The sequence below is a fragment of the Nicotiana attenuata genome, chromosome 1 (genome assembly GCF_001879085.1).
Source record: "Nicotiana attenuata strain UT chromosome 1, NIATTr2, whole genome shotgun sequence".
Lineage (NCBI taxonomy): Eukaryota > Viridiplantae > Streptophyta > Magnoliopsida > Solanales > Solanaceae > Nicotiana > Nicotiana attenuata.
The window spans coordinates 85,097,204-85,108,266 of NC_031989.1; the positions used below are offsets into that span (position 1 = coordinate 85,097,204).

An 11,063-nucleotide genomic window follows, 5' to 3' on the forward strand; every position below is an offset into this window, starting at 1 on the left:
ATGGAGATGTTGAAGAAGATTCAGGTGGACATTCCACTGGTTGATGCCTTGAGGGAGATGCCCGGTTATGCCAAAATGATAAAGGAATTGATGTCTCGCAAGTTCAACTTTCAAGACTTGGCGGTTGTGACACTGACTCAGACCTGTAGTGTTGTCGTGACAAGACCTATCGCTGAGAAGCCATCCGACCCAGGGAGTTTCACAATTCCGTGCATCATAGGCAACTATACTTTTGCCAAAGCATTGTGTGATTTAGGGGCGAGCATAAACTTGATGCCCTTGTGTATCTACAAAAGGTTAGGCATTGGAAGGGCAAGACCCACATCCATGTTTCTACAGCTAGACGATTAAAAGTTGAAGAGGCCATTAGGTATACTTGATGATGTACTTGTGCAGGTTGGAAAGTTTGTGTTTTCAGCAGATTTTATTATTCTAGACTGCCAGGTTGATGAAGAGATTCCCATAATTTTGGAAAGGCCATTCCTGGCCACAGGGAGAGCTCTGATTGATTGTGAAACTGGGGACCTAAATATGAGACTAAACGATGAAAAAATAACATTCAATGTGCAGAAGTCTATGCGGCGACCCAGTGAGTTTGCTAATTACTCTCTGATCGAAGATGTGGATGTGATATTGGAGGAGGAAGATGAGGCTCTGAATGCAAAAGACCCTCTAGCAGCCTGCCTGATGAACTTAGAAGAGGTAGATGGTGAGGACTTAGCGGAGTGGGTTTTGGACCTTGAAGACCAAGGGTACTTGAAAAGAGAGCTCGAATTTGAGCCTTTGCATTTAGAAGAAAGAAAGACCCCTCCAGCTAAGCATCAATTGAAGAGCTACCACTGTTGGAGCTAAAGGCGTTAACATCTCACCTCAACTATTCTTTCTTGGGACCTAGCTCGACATTACCTGTTATTATCTCATCTGGTTTGTTAGATGTACAGGTAGAACAACTTTTGCAGGTTTTGAAAGAGTACAATACATTTTGTATGCATAAGATTCTACTGGAAGATGGGCACAAACCTTCTAAAAACATCAAAGAAGGCTCGACACCAACATGAAAGAAGTGGTGAAGAAAGAAGTGATCAAGTGGTTAAATGTGGGAATCATCTTCCCCATCTCTAACAGTAACTGGGTCAGCCTAGTTCAGTGTATGCCAAAGAAGGGTAGAATGATTGTATTGCAAAATGAGAACTATGAAATGATCTCAAGCTCAGACTGTCACACCGGCAACGAGAGCAGTAAGAGCAGATAGTGGAACAGAACTAGCAGCAGATAGGCATTCAGTTAGCTTGAAAACGGACTCGTAGTTAGAAATCAGATGCTTCCTCAACAACTATCTTTAGAATGTCCTATCTCTCTCTTCAACACTTTAAAACGAGCTAGAAGGCTTCTCTTAAAGCAAAGAACAGTCATAGGATGGCGAATCTGCATGGATCACAGAAGATTGAACAAGGCCACCCGAAAAGACCACTTTCCGCTGCCATTGATTGATCAGATGCTAGATAGATTGATGGGGAGGCCCTACTTTTGTTTCTTGGATGGATACTCGGGGTATAACAAGATCTTTATTGCCTTGGAGGATAGAGAGAAAACATCGTTCACTTGTCCGTATAACATCTATGCCTTTCGAAGAATGGCATTTGGCCTATGCAACATACCCACCACATTCTAAAGGTGCATGATGGCCATCTTCACAGATATGGTAAAAGATATAATGGAGGTTTTCATGGATGACATCTCAGTGGTGGGGAACTCATTAAATGATTGCCTTATGAACTTGAAAAGAGTATTGAAGATGTGTATGGAGACTAATCTGGTACTAAACTGGGAAAAGGGCCATTTCATGGTACAAAAAAGTATAGTCTTGGGACACCTAGTTTCGAGTAAGGGAATTGAGGTGGAACGTGCTAAGGTTGATGTAATAGAGAAGTTACCTCCACCTACTTCCGTCGAGGCCATAAGAAGTTTTCTTTATCATGCAGGTTTCTACAGGCGGTTTATAAAAAAAATTTCCAAAATTTCTAACCCGTACCCCTTTGTGTTTTCTGATAACTACAAGGTAGCTTTTGAGGAGTTGAAGAAGAGGTTTGTGACTGCACCAATCATAGTGGCTCATGACTGGGAACAACCTTTTAAGGTGATGTGTGATGCAAGTGACCATGCTGTGGGAGCAGTTATTGGGCAGAGGAAAGAAAAAGCCATGCATCCAATCTTGTATGCAAGTACAACCTTGAGTGGTGCCCAACTAAATTACACAGTGACAGAGAAAGAGATGCTAGCAGTGGTGTTCGCATTTGACAAATTCAGGTCATACCTGATAGGCTCGAAGGTAGTTGTTTATACAGACCATGCTGCCCTCAGGTACCTAATTGAGAAGAAGGAGTCAAAGGCGCACATGATTCAATAGGTGCTACTACTGCAAGGGTTTAATTTGGAAATCCGTGACCGAAAGGGAATGGAAAACCAAGTTTCCTATCACTTGTCCAGGCTTGAAGGAGCTGAAAAGAGGGTTGAGGTGGAAGAGATCATGGAGAGTTTGCCAGATCAACAACTTTTAGCCATGAGCCTTGAGGTAGCACCATGGTATGTCGATATTGCAAACTACCTGGCGAGCGGTATTGTTCCCTATGACTTGTCCTCTATGTAGAAGAAAAAGTTCGTTCTTGATTGTCGCATGTATTTCTGGGATGAACCATATTTGTTTAGGATTTGTATTGTTAACATGATTTGGAGATGTATTCCCGAGATAGACCAAGATTCTATTTTGCAGGCATGTCATGCTTCACCTTATGGAGGACATTTTGGAGGAGTAAGGACAACTGCTAAAGTGTTGGAGTCGAGCTTTTGTTGGCCGACGTTGTTTAAAGATGCACACTTTTGGGAAAAGAGCTGTGGATTAGTGCCAATGGACGGGGAATATTCCCCGTCGACATGAGATGCCTATGAACCCAATTCAAGAGGTGAAAGTATTTGATGTATGAGGAATCGATTTTATGGGACCATTTGTTAGCTCATATGGCAACATGTACATACTGGTAGTTGTGGACTATGTATCGAAATGGGTAGAAGTTGTGGAACTCCCGACAAATGATGCAAATGGAGCTATTGGTTTTCTAAGAAAAAATATCTTCACCCGATTAGGTACTCCAAGAGCGATCATCAGTGATGGAGGCACCCACTTCTGCAATCGAGCCTTTGAAAGGTTGTTGGAGAAATAAGGCGTTCGCCATAAGGTTGCCACTCTATATCACCCACAAACAAGTGGGCAAGTGGAGGTGTCAAACAGAGAAATCAAGAGTGTTTTGACCAAAACTATAAATTCTACTCGGACTGATTGGGCACAAAAATTGGATGATGCACTATGGTCCTATCTCACTGCATTCAAAACTCTGATTGGTATGTCACCATACAAATTGGTGTTTGGAAAGGCGCATCACTTACCGGTGGAGTTATAGCATAGAGCCTTTAGGGCGTTAAGGCAATTAAATCTTGACTTGGAGGCCACTGGAACGAGTAGAGTCACATAGCTGCATCAACTTGCTGAGTTCCGTTACCATGCTTTTGAGAGTACAAGGCTATATAAGGAGAGAATGAAGATGATGCATGACAAAAATATCCTTGAGCGAAATTTTAAACCTAGAGATGTGGTATTGCTATACAATTTGAGATTGAAGTTGTTTTCAGGCAAGTTGTAGTCAAGATGGTGAAGACCATTTTATGTGGTAGAGATGCATCCCGCCAGAGCCGTAGAAATTGCATCAGAAGATGGATCTCAAAAGTTTAGAGTCAATGGGCAAAGGTTGAAACATTACCTTGGCATGGATGAGGAAAAAGCTGTATCGGTGATTCATTTGAAGGAGCCTCAAGTGTTGTGTAAACCATGAGTTTGATTGAATGCGTCGTGCTGCGACGTTAAATAAGGCGCTTCGTGGAAGGCAACCCATTGAAATGTTGTATTCGTCATATTGTGTCGTTAACAGAGGCGCTCGTTGGGAGGCAACCCAATTCGTAGTTTATTTTAGCTTAACTAGAATTTTCTTTTTCTTTTTAGGCACTAACAAGTTTTAAGTAAAGTTTTGGTGTTTGAACAGGTACTGGAGCACGTTGGGAGGTCATAAAACTTGGAGTCGTTCACAAAACGGGATAAAAAGCACATGAGTACGCTCCAGACCTCCCTGCCTACCTCGTGCCGCATAACATAAAGTGTAATGGACCTGGAAGCAGACCTCATGTTGCCCAGCTCCTAGACTTATACTTCGCGCTACATAGCTCCTAGCGTGATACTCTGCGCTACACATCTCGCACTGTATAGCTCCTAGCACGCTAATCCGTGTTGCTTCTTTCGCGTCGCCAAGTCTCCTGCTCTCTGCCCATTTCACATAGCCCGGTCCACTTCTCGTTGCCTCCCTTGCATCGCGTTGTCTATCGCGAGAAGGTCCTCGTTGCTGGACTCGCGATGCTAGATAAGTTTACATTTTCTTTATTATTTTGATTTCGTTTCTTTTCTCCTTATTTCCCCTTTCTTACAACACCAAACGTTACCGATTTACAACACCGCACACATACACACCAGCCCATTACAAACCTATTTCCCTACCCATGTTCTCTTAAAACACCAAAGATCCCCCAAAAACACCACTACCAGCCCTAATCCCCCTATCACTCACAAACTCCATTAAATTCATACATTTCTCCACTCATTCATTCCCTAGCTACATAAATTGAAGAGCAACCCCCCTCCCAAGCATCTAAGGTATGGTTTCTAACTCTTTTCTTTGTCAAGTTTCGAATTGGGTGAAGTAATGAAATCGGATAACTTTTGGGTATGTTCTTCACAGTAACAATGTGCTTGTTTGTCCTAACCCCGTAAACCCCATAGAAATAGTATTGTTGTTGTGTACAAGGGTGGTAGCACAAAATTCCCAAGCCAATTTGGGAGGGTGAGGCAACCCCTAATTCCTACAAGCATTTCCATGGAACTAGTGCATGCTAAGTGTTTGTTAAAATGCCTCAAAGGCGTTCTTTGTCCCCATTGGGGCCCGAGTCTCTGGGACTGTAATACTAGTGCTATGTCTTCATGCACACATTGAGATCTTAAGTGTGGGGTGGCTCACCGGAGCTAAGATGGTAGCTTTATGCATCGTGATCGTAATAGACATCGTTGTGCCACTGATTGATTCTCATGCAAAAATAACGAGGTGAAGTTTGAGCAGCCTTAAAAATTGTGAAACCATGTAATGAACTCTTAAGTGAGGGGTCGTAAGACGAGGTTTTGAATTGATTCGATGTCTCTAAAGCTGACTAATGTCTATTTGTATAGGTACAAATATGCCTCCTAAGAAGGACAATGGTAAAGGAATGGGCAAGGCCACTACTCTTACCAAAGCCAAGGCTTCCTCCGCACCTCCATTGAAAAAGAAAAAAAGAGGGGAGGCCACTTCAAGACATATTGAGGGGTTGCAAGCAGTTGAAGCTATAGCATCCTTATGCCCACAGCCTGCGAGACAGTGAGAATTTGGACTTAAGAGTATACCCCTGTCTGCCAAGGACTGGTATATGCTTTGTCGGCCGAGACATATACACTCTGAGTCGGCTATTTATTAGCGCCGTCTAAAAGCTTAGTATCAATCAATTTGGAAGGGTATTAATAATCTTGCATTGATCTACGTGTTTGGAAACACTGGGTATATTAATGTAAACCTTGTCGTGAATTTTACGCCGGTTATGATCTGAATGATCCTGAGCAGCCAGTGCCTATTCGGGGGAGGTTAATTGATTTTTCTACATCAGCTATATGCAATTACTTAGGGACTCCGGATGTTCCCTAGGAGCCCCTGGATAACTTTATTGCCCGTCAAACATACCCGGCACTGAGACACACTCTTTTTGATGTGAATTCTGTGGCTACTTGGGTCCATGTCAAGAAGTCCCAATGTCATAGGAAATTTCCAAAGAGAAAAATGAAGTAGGAAGCTCAGGCGTGGTTGAAATTGATCAACACATAGCTACTACCATGCAACCATGAGACTCTGATTAGCCGTGAAAGGGTCTGCCTGTTGTACTTCCTAATGACTATCTACAATGTGAATATGGGCAGTTGATACGCTACCAGATGGTGCATATGAGAACAAGCAAGAGAATTGATAAGTTGTCCTTCAGTAACATGCTGACTTAGTACCTGAGAATAGAAGATGTGGAGGAGGAGCAAGATTATAATGTAGTCAATCCACCACCCTCCGACCGACGGACATCACCAGCATCCGGGCAAAGGAGGAGAGTTCTCTGTCCTCACTGACCGGTGCTGTGCGCAATTCTTGAGATGGCAACTTTATGGCCCATTTATATGAGATAATGGACTTGTAGCTTAGAATTGGAGGGAGGCTGGCCACTGCGGAGGAGAGAGCTATCTTGCATGAGGGTTTTTCGCTCAATACTCCTACCCAGAGACTCCCAGAGGATGAGGATGTTTGGATCGAGTGCTAAATTTCTTAAGTGATCTTGGCAAATGTACAGTATAGGAGGAAGAGTTTGGAGTCCACCTTGACCTACATGATAGAGCAAGAATCCTTGATGAGTAAAGTCAATTCTTGAAGCTCAAATGTCACATTAAAACTATGTGTGCAGGAATATTTAACTTGTCGTCTTGTTGATAATACATTTGTAGTGTGGGTAATTGTTGGTCCCAACTTATGTGTAGATGGCTTACCTTTGACTCGCTGAAATAACCCTTAACTGCTGGAGGTGGGAACTGATGCTAAGTGGGGATTTTGACTACTTATTAGCACCTTTTAGCTTTTGTTTTACTCCGAAAGTATTGAATTGTATTCCCAAAACTAACGAAATTGTGCAAATTGTAGGAATGCTGGAAGTTTGGTCTCCCGAGATGAAATCCAACTAACAAAGAAGTGCCCCGAAGCACAAGGCAATAAAGCAGCGCAGAAGCAAAAATGTGCGGTCCGCAGAAGGAATTTTATGGCCGCAGAAGAAATTGCAGATGGCAGAAGAAATTGTGGCCGCAGAATTCCATCCACGACCGCAAACCAAGAAGTAAAATCTAGCATAATTTTCAGCAATGTGCGGGCCATAAATGAAATGTGCGGCCTCAGAACTGGGCTAAGAGTCAAAGATCAGAGAGTACGCAAAAAGACCAAGTCCATGAGCCTTTATGAATTGCGGACCGCACAAAAAATGTGCGGCCGTAGAAGATTGCATCGCGGCCACAGTTCAGAATTGTGCGACCGCAGAACTCCACTTACTACTAGCCGAAAAAAATCTGCTGTTACATCCTGCATTTTCGTACGTTAAAGTTTCGTCGTAAGTTAATCGGCGTAGGCTCGGGAATGAGATTAATTTTGAGGTTATAAGTATTTATGCTATTTATATTAGGTGATAAGTAAGTGCCGTAAAGGTTAGAAGGTAAACAAATCAAAGAAAATGAGTTTTGTTGAGGTTTGTCAATTTGGGATAAAATACGGTCCAAGCTATATTACCCGATATTTATGGGCTAGTGCCGTACAAGGTACCACATGACCATGATAGTGAGGTGTATAAAGTATGCTAAAAGTGATTAGTATTTTAACTAAATTAAGATACTACCTAATTATTTTGGTAGTGTGTTAATTATTGATTTAAGTGGGAACTTAACAAATCAATTAGAAATGGGTGGATAATTATTTGGTGGAAAAATCACCCCCGACGTGGCAGCAAAGGGTAATATTTTCCAAGACTAAACAACGACTCTTTAGTTTATGTGACTAGGTGCCATATTTAGGGGATTTTTGGGCAAAGTAATCCACAAAAGTGGGGCCCACAACCCACAATGATAAGAAATCTTCCTACATCTTTAAGTGTGATGTTTTATGTTTGCTAAGTAACGGATGGAGCCGCAAAATCATTCCGACAAAACTACATAATGTAATAGCAACGTGACTCGCAATTCTAAGGCAACCCGGTATAATCTTTCTCAAGAATATCATACAGGTTTTTTCCTACTTCAATCTCACCGTTACGTGTTTTGCCACGATTGACGTGTGTTACAGGGATTGTCAAGAGAATCGGCTCGGGTATGTTACGACTATCCCTTATTTCCTTTTGGCATGATCCGTATGATACAATCGAAATGAGCAAACGCACAACTTTCATAAATAACTCTATTCGTAGAAGTACTAGGGGTGCCTATGTTGTTGATTCCCTATGTGTCTTATTATTATATCTTCTGTTCATTGGTCTCAGAAAAAATACTTAGTTAATAAAGTTTATCCGAAGTCATATTGATCTTATGACATTCCAAGAAATCTTATTAACTTACTTCTTATGCATTTCATTCATTTATACATCTACATTGACCCATGACCAGATTGTGTTATATACGCGTATATTATATGTATATGGGTTATGGGGAAAGGTTATGGCGTTAGATACGCACCACCACCTGATCAATTGGTATACGTTGATAATTTCGCCCATAGCGGTCGAGATGACATGATGGGATGCCTTCAGAGGATTGATGATATTATGTACACATATATCTATGCATGATATGACCTTTATACGTACATGCATGACTTTATAAATATTTCAAGATTCACAAAGTTATTTAGACTTATAGGCGGATTCCTTTACTCCATGTTTCTTTTATGTACTTATTTTCATGCCTTACATACTCGGTACATTATTCGTACTGACGCCCCTATTTTCCAGGGCCTAAGTTTCATGCCCGCAGGTGCAGGTAAACATGCTGATGGTCCCCCTTCTTAGGATCCTTAATTAGCGAGAGTTGGTGTGCTCCATTTGATCTGGAGTTGCTTTAGGTTTTGTTACGATATGTTTGTATACATATATGGGTATGACGGGGCCCAGTCTCGTCCTTTGTCTAGTGGTACACTCTGTTAGAGGTGTGTAGACAATCATGTATAGTTGGATAGTATGTGGTCTTGTCGGCTTCTAGTTTTTGACATGTAGTTGTCTATAGCAGCCTCATCGACTCACCCTACCGTATTCCGCATATATATGTATATATGTATTTTGGGGAATGTTTTTCTCGTGTATGTTATTCACGTGATTCAGCAATTTATTGACAGATGTTATGCATGATCTACCCTTCTTTTTATGTTATGTCTTAGACATATGTTTAGGGGTGTTCGACAGGCAAGACTCGGGCATTCATCATGGCCCATCGATTTGGGTCGTGACAAAAGTGCTATAAGAGCAATTCTGTCCTAGGGTTGTCTACAGACAGTGTCTAGTAGATTCTTATTTATGCGTGTGTTCTGCACCACATTTATAAACAGGAGGCTACAAGACATGTAGGATGTTATTCTCCCTTCTTATCTTAGATTGTGAGATATAAGGAATAAATTTCCTAACGATATGTTATGTTTTCAACGATGCCTCCGAAGGCTACATCCGTCCAAAGGGGTAAGTTCGTGGCCGATGAGACTACTAGTCGAGCGCCACGAGTTACCTGGACTCGGGGAGAGTCTCATAGTGAGATTCCATTTTAGATTTCACATACACCACCCTCTCCAGAGGAGCTCTAGGGGCACCAGCCCTAGTGCCTGCCCCTGTATAGCCAGCTCCTTAGCCAGATGCACCAGGTCAGGAGATGAGAGATGCTATTCAGCTATTGACTCGATTAGTAGCCGCACAATCTAGGCGTCAAGAAGTAGGTATTGGTCATGCAGATAGGGCCATCAGTGTGAGGGTTCGTCATTTCATTAATTTGGACCCTCCGGTATTCACTGGAGCAGATTCAAACGAGAACCCTCAGGTATTTATCGATAGGATGCAACCGACTTTGAGGGTAATGAAGGACACTATGACCGAGTTAGTTGAGCTAGCTTCCTATAGACTTCGGGATGTCGCAGTTAATTGGTACGAGTCTTGTGAGTTTTCCAGAGGTGAGGATGCCCCTCCAGCGGTATGGAACGAGTTTGCAGAGGCTTTTCTTCATCATTATCTGCCACCAGAGCTTAGACGGGCCAGAGTTGATAGGTTCTTGACCCTTCGACAGGATAATATGAGTGTTCGGGAGTACAACCTTCAATTTGATTCTTTGGCTAGGTATGCTCCTACTATTGTAGATAGGATGAAGGATCGCGTTCATCGGTTCATGATGGGGTTAGAGCCGCACCTGCTTAACGACTGTATGTCGGTCTCACTTTAGCCAAGCAAAGATATTTCTCATATTTAGGCATATGCTCAAAGTGTAAAGGAGCGTAAGCAAAAGCAAAGGACCGATCGTGAGCATGATAGGGGCCAAAGTAAGAGAGCGAGATCTTCGGGACTTCTGGTGAGTTCTGAGGTGTGAGTTCTGAGGTGGTCAGAGACAATAATACCCGAGGTATCCAACCCAGCCATTAGCTAGTGCACCCCCTTAGTACTGATAGGAGATTCTATTGTTCCACACATTCAGGGCCTAGTCAGAATTCCAGGGCCTCAAGTTCTCAGTATATGGGTAAGTCAAGTAAGATGAGGCCGCCCTTGCCACGATGTGCTCAGTGTAGTAAGCAGCATGTTAGGCAGTGCCTTATGGGGTTGGGTGTTTGTTATACATGTGGTATCTAGGCCACGTTAAGAGAGATTGTCCGACAAGATGTGGTGCAGGTATAGTTCAGCCAACGGGATTTGTAGCTAGTTCTTCATACACCCCCCGGGCAAGGTTCACAAGCACTAATCGGTCGTGGTAGAGGCAGAGGAGGAGCATCTAGCTCGAGCGATCCTCAAAACCACATTTATGCATTAGCAGGTCGACAGGATTAGGGGTCGTCACCTAGTGTTTTTATAGGTATATTATCAGTCTCATCATATGATGTATATGCATTGATTTATCCAGGTTCCACCTTATCACATGTTACTCCGTTGGTTGCTAGTAAGTTTGGGATAGAACCCGAGTTGGTTAAACCTTTTGAGGTGTCCACACCTGTTGGGGATCCAGTGATAGCTAGGAGGGTATATAGAGATTGCATAGTAGTAGTTCATAGTCGATCTACAGTAGAAGACCAAAATTGAGTTAGATATGGTAGAATTTGATGTTATAATGGCTATGGGTTGGTTGGCTTCTT

At 42.5% G+C, this 11,063-nt stretch overlaps 1 protein-coding gene across 1 annotated transcript; it reads left to right on the plus strand.

The window, feature by feature from the left end:
• Window positions 1–852, plus strand: LOC109238035. The gene is made up of 2 exons (XM_019404465.1): window positions 1–312; window positions 397–852. The coding sequence occupies exons 1-2, from the start codon at window positions 1–3 to the stop codon at window positions 850–852; spliced, it is 768 nt and encodes a 255-aa protein (XP_019260010.1).

Coding starts and splice junctions, on each gene's coding strand:
- LOC109238035 (XM_019404465.1), top strand. CDS start 1: ATGGAGATGTTGAAGAAGATTCAGGTGGACATTCCACTGGTTGATGCC. Junction 313..396: donor AAAGGTTAGGCATTGGAAGG/GCAAGACCCACA, acceptor GTACTTGTGCAG/GTTGGAAAGTTTGTGTTTTC.